Raw genomic sequence first — 18,889 nt, forward strand, 5'->3', positions numbered from 1 at the left:
ATAATTGGTGTTCTCAAAGAAGGAAACTATTCAGTTTCCTGGTTTAGAAAAAATTTACTGAATGTGACCCCCATACTGATGAGGACGCAGTTAGATCTTCATTATGAAACACGGGATACTCACCCTCCTACCTCTCCTTTCAGAAATCATCTTATTTGTTAAAATAGTAGACACATCAGCACAGTTACTGACTAAGAGGAGAGGGGAGGGAGGGGGAGGGGGGTCAGTTGCTCAATCAAGGTGATGGCGAAGGGAAAGCGTAGAGTAACAGGGAGGGAAGGAGGTTGGTGGTGATGTGGAGTGGCTGTTTTAGAAAGATTCTAAGTGGGGGAGGAGAGAGTATGTTAGCAAAGAATTCAGGATTTTTTAAAACTGAGCTAAAATTGGTATATAGTGGTAGTTTCAGGTGTACAATATAATTCAATATTGCACACACTATAAAGTGATCATTACAGTTAAGTCTAGCGTCACCATACAGTTGACCGCCGTCACCCTCTCCGCCCGCACGCAAACTCATTTCTGTATCTGAGTTTTGTTTTTTAGATTCCATACATAAGTGAAATCATGGGGTATATGTCTTTGTCTGTTAGACTTAAACTTCCCTTAGTGTAATACCCTCAAGGTCCATCCGTATTGTCGCAAATGGCCAAGATGTCCTATCTGATGGCTGAGTAATAAGCCATGTACGTATGTACCACTTCTGCTTTATCCAGTCAGCCATCGAGTCACACTTAGGTTGATTCCATCTCTTGGCTGCTGTGAACAGTGCTATATTGGTTAACTTTTCAAATTAATGGGTTTATTTTCTTCAGGTAAATATCCAGAAGTAGAATAGGTGGTAGGTGGATCTGATGGCAGTTTTTGTTTGTTTGTTTAGTTTTTTGAGGGGCTTCTACACTGCTCTTCTGTGGGGGCTACACCAATTCACATTCCTAACTGTGGGAGGGTACCCTTTCCTCCACAGTTGCTCCATCCCTTGTTATTTCTTAATCTTTTTGGTGATAGTCATTCCAGTAGGTGTGAAATGACATCTAATTGTGGTTTTGATTTGCATTTGACTGATGATGAGTAAGAGCATCTTTTCGCGTGCCTCTTGGCCATCTATGTGGCCTCTTTACAGAACTGTCTTTTTAGATCCTCACCCACTTATTTGTTTGTTTTTACAATTTATTTAAGTAATCTCTCATTCCATGTGGGGCTCGAACTCATGACCCGTAGACTTAGAATGGCGTGATTCTCTGAGCCAGCCGGGCACCCCAACCTCTGCCTATTTTTAAATCAGATTGTTTTTTATTGACTTAATATGAGGTTTTAAATTTTAAAAAATTTTAAAATTTTAAAATTAAAATTTAATTTTAATTGGCTTAATTAAGCCAATTAAGCCTTTTAATTGGCTTAATTAAGCCAATTAAGCCAATTAATTGGCTTAATTAAGCCAATTACAGTGGCCAATTTAGTTTAATTTAAAAATTTTAAAATTTAAAAAATTTTTAAAAATTTATTTTGGATATTAGCCTGCTTGCAGATACGTGATTTGCAGATTTCTTCTCCTGTTCAAAAGGTTGCCTTTTCATTTTGTTGATGGTTTCCTTTGCTGTGCACAAGCTTTATAGTTTGATATAACCCTATGTGTTTGTTTTTACTTTCACTGTTACTGCCTTTGGAGTCCATTCCAAAAAGCAGTGTTCCATGAACATTGTCAGTGAGTTCAATGCCTATGTTTCCTTCCCAGGAGTTTTATGGTTTAGGTCTAACGTTCACATCTATAATCTGTTTTGAGCTCATTTTTGTGTCTGGTGTGAGAAGAAAGTGTCATCCTTTGGCATGTGGTAGATGTCAGCACCCTTTATTGAAAAAGACTTTTCTTTCCACATTGTATATTCATTCTTGCTTTGTTTGCTGTAAATGAATTGACCATTTAAGCATGGGTTTGTTTCTGGGCTGTCTGTTCGGATCCATTGATCTGTATTTGCTTTTATGCCAATACTACTGTTTTGATTACTATAGCTTTGCAGTGTAGTTTGAAATCAGGGAGTGTGGTAGCTCTAGGTTCGTTCTTCTTTCTCTCAAGACTGCTTTGGCAATTTGCGGTTCCATATAAATTTTAGAATTATTTTAGTTCTGTGAAAAGTGCCATTGGACTGATAGGAACTGCACTGAATTTATAGCTTGCTTTGGTTAGTGAGGACATTTTAACAATATTAATTCTTCCAGTCCCGTTCTGACTATGGAAAACTTTTCCGTTTAATCATGTCTTCAGTTTCTTTCATCAGCATCTTACAGTTTCCATTATGCAGGTCTTTCCCTATCTTCTGTAAATTTATTCCTAGGTATTCTTTGTGACACCACTGTAAGTGGGATTGGTTTCTTAATTTCTCCTTCCAGTAGTTCGTTATGAATGTCTAGAAATGCAACCAGTTTCTGTATCCTGCAGTTTTACTGAATTATTTGTTCTAAAAGTTTCCTGGTGTCAAAAAAAAAAAAAAAAAGCTTGTTGTAGGGCTCCTCTGGGAGGCACAGGCAGGGCGGAAGGTTCAGGGGGCTCTGGTTGGCCTTTGCACACTACACCTCTCGGATGCGCCTGAATTTTCCTTTGAAAACAGTATGTTTTAAATCGTGACTTCTGGACGTTTTCGTGTTTCTCGTTTGCAAGTAACCTTCGAAGATAAGAAGCGTGAGAATTTCGAACGTGGCAATCTGGAGCTGGAGAAGCGGAGACAGGCGCTCTTGGAGCAGCAGCGCAAGGAGCAGGAGCGCCTGGCGCAGCTGGAGCGCGCGGAGCAGGAGCGCAAAGAGCGGGAGCGTCAGGAGCAGGAGCGCAAGCGGCAGCTGGAGCTGGAGAAGCAGCTGGAGAAGCAGCGGGAACTAGAGCGTCAGAGAGAGGAGGAGAGGAGGAAAGAAATCGAGAGACGAGAGGTGAGCCGCCGCGGAGACTACAATGAGCGTATGTGTTCTTGCTTCCCTTCTTCCTTAGTCAGTCACGTAATCAATTAATACCATCCAGAGCATTTGCCTTATCCCAAAAAGAAATTTCTTTCCCATATGGCAGTTACTCCCCATCCCCCTCTCCTCCTGGCCCCCGGCAGCCCCGAATTTCCTTCCTGTCTCTGTGGGTTTGCTCCTGATGGACATTTCGCAGACATGGAATCACACACTGTGTGACTTTTGTGTCTGGTTTCCACTGCGCATGTTTTCGGGTCCCAAGCTGTAGCAGGAGTCGGTAGGTTATTCTTTCTTAAGACCGAATAATATTCCATCACGTAGATGGACGGCATTATATTTATCCATTCATCAGCTGATGGCTGTTCGACTTGTTTTCGGCTTTGTTGACTGATACGAATGATGTTGCTGAGAACATTCACCGTCAAGCTTTGGATAATCCAGTCTCATAATTGCTGGTGTTGATTAAGAATTTCTCAGACTTTCTTTCTCTACATTTATATGTGTATGTAGAAATATTAAAGGTTATATGGTGGAAATCATTGGGGGTTTGGTGCAATTTTTTTTTTAACCCCTGTAATGGGATCATACTAATTATTCTGTGCCCCTTTTTTCCCACTTTAAAAATATATGTGTAGGAAATCTTCAGTATATTTGATGGAAGACCTCATAAATTTGGGGCCATACCTGGATAGGGACTAAACCAATCTTTCCTCTGAATTTCCAGTTTTAGAATATTGCTACAGAAGCACTGTCATGATTCTTTTGCGTGAATGAAATCTGTCTTACATATGAGAGATTTTTCTTTATGAAAACACAATACTTTGGTTTCATCTCCTGTTGTTGCTTCAGATAACTTAGAGCAGTAAGCCTTATTCAAGGAGACACACACAGATACTAATACCATTTTAATTTCCAGAATGGACAGCCCAGAAGTAGACCACTTTTCCTTTCTCAGTGTTTTGCTTTGTTTTGTATTTTTAAGACACTTCAGTGTATTTATTCAGAATTACTTAATGGTCGTTTACCATGTGCCAGGCATCGATAGTTCCCAGAGTAGTTGTAGAAAAGTACTTTAGTGTCCTCAGGCCCAAAGGAGGACAGGTAGATAAGAAGCAGTAACAATGGGGCGCCTGGGTGGCTCAGTGGGTTAAAGCCTCTGCCTTCCGCTTAGGTCATGATCTCAGGGTCCTGGGATTGAGCCTGGAATTGGACTCAATTCCTCAGTGGGGAGCCTGCTTCCCCCTCTCTCTCTGCCTGCCTCTCTGCCTGCTTGAGATCTCTGTGTCAAATAAATAAATAAAATCTTTAAAAAGAAGAAGAAGCAGTAACAATGAACAGTGACAGTGACAGGTGGGGGCACCTGGGTGGCTCAGTCAGTTAAGCATCTGTCCTAGGCTCAGGTAATGATCTCAGAGTCCTAAGGTTGAGCCCTGAGGCTGGGAGTCTGCTCTTCTCTTCTGTCCTCTGCTCCTCCCCATGCTCTTGCTCACTGTCTCTTTAAAAAAAAAAAAAAAAAAACCTTTAATAAAAAAGAAGAAAAGAGTACCAGGTGCTCTGGACATGTTTACCTAGCGGCCATCAGAGTCCGCTTTAAAGAGAGTGGTCATTGCCGCAGAAATTATGGAAGCTTCAATGGTAAAAAGAAAATGGACGCTTATGGGGATAGGGGATTAATAAAATTTAAAACTTGAGATGAGTAATTTCTCATTTGATAAAAGTAAGTTTTTGTTTTGGGGGTTATTTTTTGTTTTTGTTTTTTATTCTAGGGGTTTTAGTGTGACTTTACTAGACTAAAGACATTTTTCTTCTCTTTATGAGTCAGTGATTAGGAAGAACAGTTTTTTATTACTTCAGACATTCTTAAAGGCATAATAATCGAATTCCAATGATGGCGTGAATCCTGCCTGTCCTTATCTAACTATAATAGCTTTTCTAAATATTCTCCTTTTGCTAGAGAAGGAATACTGTATTTGTGTAAATTTGGTTTTGCTCTTTTTTAATAGAAGTTTTTACAATGTGTAACATTTTATCCCTAAATGAAAAGACTTCCTGGATGTTACATTTATTAAGAGACATTGTATCATGTCAGGACTAAAAAACTACTAAGTTGTCTGTTGGTACATGTCACAGGCTGCAAAGCGAGAACTTGAAAGGCAACGACAGCTTGAATGGGAACGGAATCGAAGACAAGAACTACTCAATCAAAGGAACAAAGAGCAAGAGGACATAGTTGTACTGAAAGCCAAGAAAAAGACTCTGGAATTTGAATTAGAAGCTCTAGTGAGTCAAGTTTGATTATGTTTTGGGAATACAGTTGAGCCGTGAATGACACGGGGCTTATGGGCACAGATTCCATGCAGTCAGAACAGTTTGTATAATTTTTGAATCCCCTAAAACCTAGCTGCTAGTAGCCTACTGTGGACCAGAAGCCTTACTGATAACATAAGCAGTTAATTGACACGTACTTCGTATGTTACACGTATCATATACTGTATTCTTACAATAAATAAGTTAGAGGTAAGAAAATGTTAATACATTCATAAAGAAGCAAACATACATTTACAGGACTGTACTGTTACTTATTGAAAAAAATCCAAGTTGAAGTGGACCCATGTAGTTCAGCCTTGTGTTGTTCAAGGGTCATCTGTTAACCCTGAACCGTTAAAAGTGGTAAGAATAATTACTATTTTTCATTTGTTAAAAGAATGATAAAAAGCATCAACTAGAAGGAAAACTTCAAGACATCCGGTGTCGACTGACCACGCAAAGGCAAGAAATTGAGAGTACAAACAAATCCAGAGAGTTGAGAATTGCTGAAATCACACACCTGCAGCAACAATTACAGGTGAGAAAACACACCCATTAAATGCTTTTAGGGTTTACAAGCCCTGCCTTTCCTCTCTGGTTTCACTCATTCATTCCTGCAAGCATCCAGCATCTGCCGTGTACTAGGTGCTGGGAAGCGAAGACGGAGGTAGACAGGAGTCTAAAAAGTAGGTTGTTGAGGAAAGAAACTCAACACAGTGTTTGCTGAGCCCTGCTGTGTGCCAGCCGGAGGCACTGTGTGCCAGTCCTGGAGGCACTGAAGGTCCGGCAGTGAACAGGAGAGTCGAGGACCTCACCTTTGTGGAGCTTACCTTCTATTTGCAGGGCAGACAGACAGTACCAAAAGAAGTCAAGTGTGTTCTCTATTAGCGTATGAAAAGTGCTCCAGAGAGTGAATAGGAAAAGAGCCCTGGGAAGGAGGAGGGTAGTAGGTTTTTTTTTTTTTTTTTTAAGATTTTATTTTTAAGTAATCTTGACACCCAACATAGGCCTTGAACTCATAACCCTAAGAACAAGAGTTGCACACTGCACTGACTAAGCCAGACAATACAGCCTGAGGGCAGTATTTTTTACTTTATTTTTTTAGGTAAGTATTTTTAGGTAGTATTTTAGACAGTATTTTTTTAGGATTTATTTATGTCTTCACTCATTCATTCATTCATTCATTCAGGGGTGGGAACAGAGGGAAAGAATCTCATCTCAAGCAGACTCCCCACTTAGTGGGGCTGACTTGGGGCTCGATCTCATGACCCTGAGATCATGACTTGAGCTGAAACCATGAATTTTGGATGCTCAGCAGACTGAGCCCTCCAGGTGCCCCATCCAGCACAGTATTTTTTGTATTAGGTGGTGAGGACAGGCTTCTCCGTGAGGGTCCCATCTGAGCAAAGACTTGAAAGAGAAAGAGCTAAGTGGTGCGGCTGTCTGGCACAGCAAGCTGAGGGCGGGGAGACAGTAGCGTGAGCGTTGTGACCTCGTACCCTGTGCTCAGGATGTGGTCATAGCAAGGAGACCACTGTGGTTGCAGCTGGCGGGATGGATTATGTAGGACCTATGTTTCGCTCATGCAACTGGCTTTATTGGGATCGTGACAGTATAAGGAGGTGCAGTTCAGTAGTCTAGGGGCAGTACCAGGGACGGACAGATGGTCAATAGTGGGGAATGTAATGGAATGCCATACGCAGTTCTACTTTCATTTTATTATATATCCAGTGGTGACCACCATGTCGGCATATTATCACCTGGCTTCCGTCAGATTCATGTAGGTACGTTCCTGCATGTGGCTGAGCATTTTTGAAGTTTGTGATTTTTCTCAGCCTGATGTTGTGGAGATTCATCCATATTTCTGAGCAAATCAGTAGTTTGTTCCTTTTTATCACGGCATAGTATTTTCCCTATTCAGCCGTTCACCTGTTGATTGACATTTAGGTTCTTTCCAGTTGGGGACTTTTGTGTATAAGACTACAGTGAGTATTTAATTACAAGTCTTGATGTGGAAATACATTTTCTTTCTCTTGGTTTAATTTTAGGAGTGCCATTAATGTGTCATATAAATATATGGTTAACACTATAGGGAACTGTCGGACTGTTTCCAGTGTGATCGTACCATTTTACACTCTCCCTAGCAGTGTGTGAGTGCTTCAGTACCCTGTGAATAGAAGTGGTAAGAGGCTTGGTTTTAAGGGGGAACCAGTCAATTTCTGACCATTAAGTATGATGTGAGCTGTAGATTTTTTTTTAGATGCCCTTTATCCAGTTAGGGATTTTCCACCTGTTCCTTTTTTGCTGAAGGTTTTTTAAACCATGAATGGGTGTTGAATTGGGTCATTATTTTCTTTTTCTGCATCTACTGAGATATTTACCTGTTTTTTCTCTTTGTTTTGTTCATATGGTGATTTCCGTTGATTGAAATTTGAATGTTAAGCCAACCTTCCATTCCTGAGATAAGCCAAACTTGGTCGTGGTGTATTACTATTTAAAAAAATAATTACTTGATTCAGTATGCTATTATTAAATATCTTTTAATTTAAATTCTTGAAAGATACTGGTTTATAGTTTTCTTGTAATGTCCTTATCCTGTTTTGGTATCAGGGTAATAAACAAGAAAATAGTTGGAGAGTATTCCTTCCTCCTCCATTTTCTAAAAATGTTTGTGTTGAAATGGTGTTTTTCCTTTAAATTTTCATTCATCAGTGAAGCCATCTGGGCCTGAAGGTTTTTTTTTTGTGGTAGGATTTTAATAGCAAAATGTAGTTAATAGATACAGGGGTGTTCAGATTTTCTTTTTGAGTCTGATGATTTGTATCTTCCAGTGAATTTTTTCTTTTCATCTAAATTGTCAAATTTATTTGTATAGAGTTGTTTACAATATTCTGTTAATTCTTTGCAAGTCTGTAGTGTCTGTAGTGATGTCACTTCTTTTAGTCCTGATCATGGGAATTGTATCTTCTTTCACCCTTCAACTTTTCCTCCTCTTTCCCCTCCTCCTATTCTCCATCAATCTACCTAGAAGTTTATTGATCTCATTGATTTTATTTTTTAAATAAGCTTTTGGTTGTATTGATTTTTCTCTATGGTATATCTGTTTTCTGTTTCATTCATACTCTTTATTATTTCCTTCCATCTACTTATTTTGGGTTTAATTTGCTTTTTCCTAGCTTCATTAAAAGGAAGCTTAGATTATTGAATTGGACCTTTTTACATTTCTGATACAAACATTTTATTAAGGTATATATTTCCTTCTAAGCATTGTCATAGCCATATTACCCAACTTTTTAATGTGTTTTCATATCCATTCAGTTCAAAATCATTTTCTTGGTCATTTCTTCTTTGATGGATTATCTAGAATTATGCTAGTTTCCAAATATTTTGTTTGTTTTCCAGATATCTTGCTGATTTCTGATTTATTATGTGATAAGCTGTGAGCATACTCTGATTTCAATTCTTTTTAATCTTTTTAAGTTTACTGAGATGTATTTTATGGCTTAGCATATGATTGTGTTGGTGAATATTTTATGTGCACTTGTAAAGAATATTTTATGTGCAATTGTACTCTGTTGTAGTTGGGCAGAGTGCCTCATAAACGTCAATCAGAGCAAATTGATTCGTGGTGTTTTTTGTATTTTCTATGTCCTTACTGATTTTGTGACCTCTTCCAGCTGCTGCCAGAGGATATTGAAGACCCTATCATTATAAATTTTTCCTTTTTCCTTCGAGTTCTGTCAGTTATTGCTTCCTGTACTTTGAAGTCCTAATCAATTTGAGATATTAAGATAATGACTTATGCTATAAATAGTATCAGATGTTCACTGCTAGAAATTGTTCAAACATACTAAAAAGTGCGTGTAGATTTTAAAAGGATATTGTTCTATATGATAATTTTTTTTATATGTCTTTCATTAATTATGAGAGATTTCATAAAATATTCTCTTGGAAAATTTAGGAATGAAGGCCATGTATTTATTTATTATCCCATTGAATGCCCTGTGACCAAACATATTTTTTTTTATTATGTATGATTGACAGTTGTATGTTCCCTTATTGACAATAAAATACAAATTAGGGTTCCTGAAAAAGTAGTGAAGTGAAAAATAATACATGGTTTGAAGAAGGCCAGGTATATCATGGGCTATGAGATACTGGTTCCCTTCCTTACTGTTACTCGTGGATGAGTCAGGTAGCCCTTCCTGTTGGTCTGTGACGTCTTTTAGAAACTTGGGTTGACATTTTAAAGTGATGTTTATATAAGTTAAATAGTCTCAGTGGTCTGAGCAAGGTTTTATCTTGATGTGTCATTGTCTTGGTATAGGAAAGAAACTTTGGGATTGGGTGAGAGATCTTTCCTAAGTATGTGAATGAATGAGGGGAGAATAGGAGAAGCTCAGCTGGCTGGGCCTTTTGGGGGAAACAGTGTGAATTGGGTATTCTGTTTTGTCCAGATTGGGGGAAACGAGTGTGGATTATTCATAAGAGAAGATGCTTCCAGATCCTCTCTGTTGAGCTATCTCTCTCTCCTACTCAGAATTGTGGTACACAAAGATTTATTGCTTACGAGCCAGTCTGTAGCTAAGGATGGTTGTTCCAAAAAAGACTGCTTCTTGGTCTCTGATGGAAATTTTCAATTAAGGCATTTTTATTTTCTCAAACCAAAAACCAGTGCATAGAGATTTTTTTTTTAAGTTTTTATTTAAATTCCATTTAGTAATGTACAACATTTAGGAAGTTTCAGCTGTAGAATATAGTGATTCTTTACTTACGATGCCCAGTGCTCATCATGGGTCCCTCTTTCGTGAGACTTTGTTTTTTCTTCATCAAGGTAAAAATGAAAGTCAAGTATTCTTTCTTCTGTGCTGGAAAGGCATGTTATTTTACCGAAATGTGTAGGAACTATATGGGATAATCTCAGCTGAACTTAAGCAGATACAGTGCTTGACAGGTCATCCATGAAAACTTCAAATAGCCTTTCACAGTGTGGGTTAACTTTTTTCTTATATCAGGTAAAAAATGGTTGGTTCAGGACTTTTATGTACCTGTTTAAAATTCTAGGTCCATCCTCAATGGTGGAAAACATATGGCAGCCAAGCTTCTACCATGAGAAAGCTCTTCTTTCTATTTCCGTCTTCAGCTGTATGGGTGAACCTTAATTCAGCCCTACTAAGTATCAATATTCAGAGTAGAGTAGTTCCTATTCAGACTACTCTGTCAGTTCACAAACAGTCACTGCATTTACATTGGATACCAGTGCAAGGAAGAGATCAATACTTTCAGTTTTCTCTGCTGAGTTGTACTTAAAGTACATTTTTGAAAGCTTCTAAATAGGCAGTAAGTCAATAAAAATTTAAGAAATCTCAAGAGAGCTCTAACTGTCTTAACTTTATTTCAGTGAAAAGCATTTGGCACATAGTTAATTGCTTGGCAAAAAAGCAAGAACTGCCCTGACTGGTGATTAAAGGCAGTTTCTAACGTAGGATTTGGGATGAGATTTAGAAGAGTCTTTGAGGGATGAGAAAACGGTCCTGTCTGCCTGGAGGTGGAATGTCCACGTAGTTTTCCCTGTCAGTTCATTTTTGCTTTCCTCCTTCTCTCCTAGGAGGCTCAGCAAATGCTCGGAAGACTTATTCCAGAAAAACAGATACTCAATGACCAACTCAAGCAAGTTCAGCAAAACAGTTTGCACAGTAGGTCTTTGCTTTTTAAAGTCAGTCTTCTCCTTTTCTACTGGTGTGATGCTCCTTCGGTGAAATGAGAACATTAAAAACCATTTTCCTCATTGCCAATTTGCTTTTCTTATCTTGCAATGTTCTTCCAAAATAGGAGATTCACTTCTGACACTCAAAAGGGCGTTAGAAGTAAAAGAACTTGCTCGCCAGCAGCTACGAGACCAACTGGATGAAGTTGAGAAAGAAACAAGATCAAAACTACAGGAAATTGATATTTTCAATAATCAGCTGAAGGTAACTGTTCTCTGTGTCCCTACATATATGTTCTACCCTTTAATTTTTCTAACTGGCAAGGTGATGAGTTGGTACTCGATTCCAGAGAGAAAAATTTATGATGCTGCTTTGTCAGCCTTCCGGCAAACCTGCATACTTAAAGATGAGTGTTATGCAATCCAAAATGCACTTTCTCCTAAACATATAGAGATGAATTTGGCATCTGTAAATGAAAGCTGAGTAGCCCCCACACGACATCTGTCTTTAACCGGGATTATGTTTTTCTACGTCTCCATCCCCTCGTCTGTTGACAACTCCATCAAGTTCAAGTCCAAAAGCAAGGCTCCAAAAGAGTCTTTAGCATTCTTGAAGACTGCTAAAAAGGGATGGTTTTCTCTCTCTCTTTTTTTTTTTTTTAAACTAAGAATTTTTCTGCCACTTCTTACCTTCAAGATTGTCCTTGAAGGTAAATCTGTATTTCGTAACCTTTCATTTTAAAGTGTTACTGTTGAATGGAATAATTGCTTTTGTCTCTGTGGCAAAAGTGGTATGTGGTTTTGTCACATTTACATGGTAAAATTCCGGAAAATGCCAGAGCTTTTAGGAACGTGGAAGTGGTTGTGACAGCCTTCTTTGGATTTGATTTAATTTGCAACTTTATCATCTTACAACCATTAACTCTTATCTTATAACAAAACCAGAATGCAAGCACTTAACTGTCCTACCAACAATGAGTACATATAATATAGATTTAAGTAGATACTGGAGTTTTTAATCAACCATGTTCTTTTTTTTTTTTTCCCCCCCAGAGTTTATTTATTTTTATTTGAGAGAGATCACAAGTAGGCAGAGAGGGGGGAGGCAGGCTCCCTGCTGAGCAGAGAGCCCAATGCGGGGCTCCATCCCAGGACCCTGAGATCATGACCTGAGCCGAAGGCAGAGGCTTAACCCATTGAGCCACCCAGCCGCCCCATTATCAATCTGTTCTTAAAAGAAATGAAGTTCCCACTGTTTTTCAAACACTCAGTTTTGTTTTCCATCTCAAAATATTTTATACTTAACTCTGGGTAATTTTGCGTTTGGCACTGGAAAAAGGAAAACTATTTTATTATTAAAAATAGGAAAAAATTAGAAAGCGTATTTGTGATATTTAGTTGGCCTTTGAATTGAAATTCAATTTTTGCTTCTCCTGCCCCCCCCAGAGTAAAAGGTAATGAAATTTTTCTCCATTGTACAATGCCAGGGAAGTGCTCTTAGGGGACATATTATTTGACCCAACTTCTTAGTGTTTATCTTTGCTTTCATTCTTACACAGAATCTGTGTGTGTGTGGGGGGGAGGGTATATGTACGTTCCACACTTACACATATATGATGGTATGAGATAAGTAAGTATGGAAAGTAGAGCTTCTCTGTCTTGAGAATAAACACAGTAAAAATGCCCACATGAATTCTCACTGTGACTTGTCACTATTGCAGGCAAAAAGAATATGATCACAGTGCTTTTTAATAGTCTCTTGGAACACAAACGGTTAAACATTTGGGTCTCTTCTGAACCTAGGCAGTAGTCCAGATTTCTGCCTTATTCTTAAGATTCCTTTTTCTTGCAAAATGACTCCCAAAGCAAAGTTCATGTATTAGAGGATGATGCTGCAGTGGGTAATTTTTTTTTTCCCCCTAAATGCCTAGCCTGTTTATGGTGTGTTTTGGCCTATTGGAACACCATTGCCTTTGCCGAAGAGAACACCTGCTGAGGTGGCTTCAGTCCCTCTTGCTGTGTGTCATTGACCGATGTTGTCTTGACTTAGAGCTGCTGACACAAAGGCTGGCCCCAGCCTTTCCTTCTACTCTATTCCTTTCCCCAAATATACTCATTCTGAAATAAGAGCAGTGCTGTCTTCCATTTTTATTTTGTTTTGTTCTCCATTATTCACTTCAAATTTAATGTAGAGTGTGAAAAAGGATGAGCCAGTGTAGCTTTATTATTTTATTTAACAACTCATTTGGAGGCCTTAACAAATACATTTTATTGCCTTACAATTACTTTTTTTAGTATTCCTCTCCTGTCTGGTGAAACCAAAACAGAAACAGTTAAATTGAAGCATCAAAAGATTTATAATGTGATTGAGATAACCCTAGAGGCTGATTTTAGATACAGTCTCCTGAGTCTCCTTTTCCTTGTTGGAAAAGGATGTTGGAAAATGATGTTGGATGATGTTAGATGATGTTGGAAAATAGGAATCATTTTCCCCCTGACTTTAGAGCACGTGTTCATTAGTAGCTATCATCATTGTACGATGAGACAGACCAGGAAAGCCAGCATTCCAACCCCTGGGGTTTCCTCAGTGCCTCTCGGGTCTAGCAGTGTCTTCACAGCATTCACGCTAATGATGCAAAAATTACTTCTGCCTTGCTGGGAGTGAAACTTTGGCGATCATCCAGTCATCTCACGCATCTTATCTGATGGTGTGGACTTGCTACCTCCGAAACCTCCCCTCCCAGAAGGAAACCAGCTGGAGAGTAGAGAAGAAAATGTAGGACTTAACAGTTTTATTTTATAGTCACATAGCTTGTTCTCCTAGAGAAAGTTTTATTCAGTCGTTAGCGGCTTGGTATGGAGACACTGGAGAGTGCCTTATGGCATGCAGAATATAAACTTAGTTGAGCGGAGCGTTAAACCTATATTCAGTGACTGACTCCCCAAATGAGGATTCCAGTGAAAAAAAATCAATTTCCATATTTCTCTGGTAGACAACTGCTTTCAATAAGTTACTCGCTTCTTTTGATGCAAACTTGAAGTCGTGTGCAATCCCTAACTTAGAAGGTCACATAAGCACTCTTGTTTTGCCCAGATTCTGAGGTATAAGACCATGATCAGGATATCTTAAATGTATTTAGTTTCTTCTTGTTTTTTTTTTTTTTTAAAGATTTTATTAATTTATTTGACAGAGATGACAAGTAGGCAGAGAGGCAGGCAGAGAGAGAGGAAGGGAAGCAGGCTCCCTCCTGAGCAGAGAGTCTGATGTGGGGCTCGATCCCAGGACCCCGAGATTATGACCTGAGCTGAAGGCAGAGGCTTTAACCCACTGAGCCACCCAGGTGACCCTCTTTTCTTTTCTTTCCTTCTTTTTTTTTTTTTTTAAAGATTTTATTTATTCCCTAATGTGGGATTCGATCTCATGACTCCAGGATCACGACCTGAGCCAGAGGCAGTCAGTTAGGCAACTGAGCCACCCAAGAGCCCTGTATTTAGTTTCTTAAACACAGAAGAGTTTACAGAGTAGGTATGTTTTATCCCCCGCCCCCCCTTTAAAACATAACTGATTCAGTCTTTTCTACCAAGTTCAGATTCATTCTTCTTTTAGGAGTCTCTGCTTTCTCTTCACTTGAGGTAGAATTACATTCCTGGTTCCTCACCCAAGACCAGGTAACCAATGATGGAGATGCTGAAGTCATTAATTCAAGGGGGAAAAAGATTACTTTTGCAGTCAGGTTAGCCAGTGTATGTTTCATCTAGGTAGCAACATACTGAAAACATACAGCGTGTTTACAATTACAGTTATGATTTTAAATAGCTCTAGATTCAGATATACGAAACAAAAGGTCTCTAGAGTCCTCTTCCTGATCTCATAGAAATCGAGGGCTCCTTCTTTCCTTTCAGACAAAGCTATTTTTCCGTGTATTTTTATAGACAGTTACCTAATAGATGTGATATTTATGTATTTGATAAATAATCCCAAGATGCAACTGTCTTTCATTTTCTAATTTATCATCCCAAACCAAGAATTACTTGAAAAGAGAAGCAGAGGAATCCCAGTGTAGCAAATAGACTCTGCTTTTTTAAGGTCATAGGAAAGTGCTGGGGGGGGGGGTGGCAGCAGTGGGGAGGGCAGGGGGTCAGATACGGTAGCGCACTGAGATATTGACTCTTTTGTGCTAGAAATCCCCTGATTAGCATCCTTTGTATTTCTCCTGCCTTTTATATGAACAGTAAATTTCAGCTTTCTGATGATCAGATGAAATATTTGACCAGGGATTTAATCATGAATAATGGATTTTGTTTGTAATTATTGCTAATGAAAAATAATACTTAAACTTTTACTTTAGTGGATCCTATTTGTTTATCATACTTATTCTGCTTTTAAAATGTACTCTGTATGCAACAAATATTTTCTCATACTAAGAAATCACTAGTTCTCGCATTCATTTTCTAGAAACATCAATTTAAACATTTTCTATGAACTTCTCCTTTTACTTAATTTTACATGAAAATCAAAAACTCTTAATATTTTTTGAAGAAGCTGTGTGCCTTAGGCACATAGAGATATTCCTGTCATTATTTTTCTTACATACGGTGCCTTACCTATAGGTATGAAATTGTGGTTCTAGCAAGTGTCAAATAATGTTACCAACAGGGACTTTTCAAATAGAAGCACTTGACTTCTCCTTGCCCTTGGCAATGTTAATAGTCACTTGTACCAGTTTTCTTTGACACGGACAGCCTAATATTCCATATTTTCGTATCTTAACTATGATACAGGGTGGCAACATATTGTACGGCTTACAGTTTTCAAGGCGTTAAGTGTGTGCCACATGAGAGACTCTGCACTCAGAGAGGCAAGACGGTGTGTTTCATGTTGAAAAGCTTGAGTCGGTGTTGATTCCCGTCTAGTTACTGTGTGCTGGGCAACAAGTCCTAATGTGAATGACGTTTACGTTAGAGCATTTCTTTCTTCCAGTCAGTGTCAATGGAGGAGGCCATATTGCCGGGCCTGGCCCTTCTCCTGGGCTGCGTCATCCCCTTAAACTCCTTTCTGAAGGTGCCCATGCCCTTCTCAGGCAACGCACCTCCTTCTCAGATGAAGAGAGATGAACTATCTCCAGCTCTGTGCTCGTTTCCCCCACGCAGTCGAGTGCTCTGTGTCTAAGAGAGTTTCCCATGGGCGCGAAGCCTTCTTTGTCAAAGTCAATGATTAGTTACCATAAATTGTGGAGTATAAATCGTGTCCTTTTGACAAATCGTGTGTGTGGTGGAAGCCCCGAACTACAGGCTAGATAAGGTACTGTAAACTGTGGTCTTGTCTTCATAGCAAGTATTTTAATAGGTCATTGGATTGGCCACTTGGCCGTGAAATTTTGAAAGACAGCACTCACCCGTGATTTGGTTCCGTGTGCGTATTTCCATCAAATGGGAGACAGTATTATAGTCAGTAATACTATTCTAAAAATGGACAGTATTTTATTTCTTAGCAAAATTGAGTATTTCAGACCAACTCAGAATTACGCATTGTATTTTTTAAATATACTTGGGAAATCCAGGCTTCTTAGACACAAGAGACTGTTAAGAGAGAGAACTTCTGCCCCTATGATACCTGTCTGAAAAATTGTTCCTAAGAACTGAGTTGATGTTAAAATGAGAATGCCAGTTATAGTAAATAAGGGGTTTGGGTTTAACTGAGGCTTTTATATTCTTGGTTTCAGACACTTGCTTTCACGGCAGCCTCATTCATGAGGAAGGCAGTGAAGGGCAAAATGTTTAGCAACCAGGGAAAAAGACAAAAGAGCTGGAGAACAAACTGCAGAATAGAATGAGAATCAGGAAAAAAAAAATGCAAGTAAGGGAAATAATGAAGGAAAGAAAAAGATCCAGAAAGAGGAGGTACAGAGACAGCAGAGACAGCAAGAGAAATCAGCGTAAACTCAAATAAAAAAACAACATTGCTTTCTTCTGTTAGTAGAATGACGTTTGGCTGTTTCATGCTTTGCTGTCTGCTTTTGTTCATGCTTAAATTTTCTTTTTACCTGTATGATCCTTATGAAAAGACTTGTCCAGCACAGAAAGTAATAAAACTCTCTCATTCAATGTACTTGTGATTGTGGAAACTTTATGCAGATTCCTTGAATAAAGAAAAAAATCAGAACGTGCCCGAGCCTCAAAAGAATTAACAGGTGTTACATATACCAGACTCTGGGCTGTACCCACAGGCTTGGTTGGTTGGTTGGCTTCTTTTATGGTGTGGGTTTTCCTTTTGAGGTCTTGAAAAAAAATGCTTAACAAAAGGTCATTTGGGGAAGGGAAAAATGTAGAATTCAATCTTTTGAAAAAACATTTTTTTTAATTCTCTTGTTTAGCCAGAGCCTTTGACCATTTTATGGTTTAGAATAACCTGTATTTAAAATAATGGGTTATTGATTTATAAGATGAAACTGAGACATTTTGGGAAAACTCAGATTTTCAGGACAAAACAGAGTCCGTTTTCTTGGTAACAGCAGGGTAGATACCAAAGCCTCTTGGGAGACATGGGTGAAGATTCTTAATTAGCTCTACGTACAGAGAGGACAGGATTTTCTAGCTCTTCTCCCTCTTCTGTCCACCTGTCTTCTCACCCTTTCGCACGCACGCAGATGCACACACACACTCCAGTGCATTCATCTCTGGCTGTCACATAGCACTTACAATAGACTGACTACCATTCGTTCCGTGGGGAACTGGAATTCCTGTTTGGTTGAATAATGACTTCAGATTTAGAATGTTTTTAAACATTAATATACTCCTCTCAGAATTTAACTGATGAGTATATATTTTTTTGTAATCTGCCCATTTTAATGCATCAAGAACAAATATATTTTATAATTTTGTGATGAGTGGACCCTCAGTTTACTTTGATTTGGGTACAGTTTCTATGTTTTGCAATAGCTACTTTTCAGATTTTTCCATGCTGGTACAACTTTCCCTGTCCTCACTGGGTTTGTTGATTGGCTTTTTTTTTAATGGCTTTTAGTCTGTTTCATAACCGTTTCCTTGGGATATTTTAAAACTATATTTTTAAACTCAAAAAGCTTTTTAAAAATTCTGATACTGTGTGCTATATAATCTCCCTGGGTGAGAAATAAAGTGACATATATATTTATATAAAAGCACTTCTGCTTTTGACTTCTGTAGGTATTAGGTTGAGCTAAAACAAACACTTGAAATTTTTGATACCGGCAAAAATCAGTTTCGTAGGTCCATTTCATATTAACAGAATGAAGATTATTATAAGCATAAGAGATGTGTCCTAAACAGCTTTATTTTGATCTAAAATGTTGAGCTCATGAATTTCAAGTAATTAACATGTGTTTATTTGGTCTCACGTTTCCAAGAGACAGCCTGAGGTAAAAGCAAGAAGCAGAATAATCCTTCAAAATAATTTAATGACCAAATGAGCAATAAATGTCCATGAACTACTAGCCTTTCCAGGTCACTATTGCTAGTTAATGTTTTTGTCTCTTCACAAGCATTTATATAAAGTAATGTTTATGAAAAGGCATCCCATACGTATTGTTCTGCTGGATACTATTCTGTATTCCCAGTAACACCACTTCACATAATACACTTATTTTTTAGTGTTTCTGAGTCCAAATAAAGGGTTAATGGAGTTTTTAAGTCAAGGGATTCTGCGCCCCTTGCGTAGCAATAAAACAACTGTCATTAGGAAATTTGAACGCAAGCCATGTTTCTCAGGGCAAAGAACGAGTTGAATCTTCTGGAGTATTCAATTTGTCCGGCATATTGCTTTTGAAATACTTTGGCTGTATGCCATAGGATGTCCAAAGATGTTTTATGGTACAAATATCTTAATTCTTTAGGGGAAATGAGTGATTTTTTTCCCCCCGAGTTGAAGGAAGAAAGTTTTTTTTTTAAAAAAAG

At 38.5% G+C, this 18,889-nt stretch overlaps 1 protein-coding gene across 5 annotated transcripts in view; it reads left to right on the forward strand.

The window, feature by feature from the left end:
• Positions 1 to 18,889, forward strand: part of ITSN1 (intersectin 1) — a 221,217-nt gene that overhangs the window by 110,725 nt on the left and 91,603 nt on the right. For all 5 annotated transcript variants that reach the window (XR_009351206.1, XM_059164652.1, XM_059164654.1 and 2 more), the window contains exons 12-16: positions 2,654 to 2,916; positions 5,074 to 5,223; positions 5,648 to 5,788; positions 10,859 to 10,946; positions 11,083 to 11,222. Coding sequence is in view for 4 of the 5 variants with exons in the window: in XM_059164652.1 (XP_059020635.1) it covers positions 2,654 to 2,916; positions 5,074 to 5,223; positions 5,648 to 5,788; positions 10,859 to 10,946; positions 11,083 to 11,222 (782 nt within the window). In the remaining variant the exon portion in view is untranslated. The remainder of the gene's footprint in view (positions 1 to 2,653; positions 2,917 to 5,073; positions 5,224 to 5,647; positions 5,789 to 10,858; positions 10,947 to 11,082; positions 11,223 to 18,889) is intronic.

Source organism: Mustela lutreola, chromosome 2 (genome assembly GCF_030435805.1).
Source record: "Mustela lutreola isolate mMusLut2 chromosome 2, mMusLut2.pri, whole genome shotgun sequence".
NCBI lineage: Eukaryota > Metazoa > Chordata > Mammalia > Carnivora > Mustelidae > Mustela > Mustela lutreola.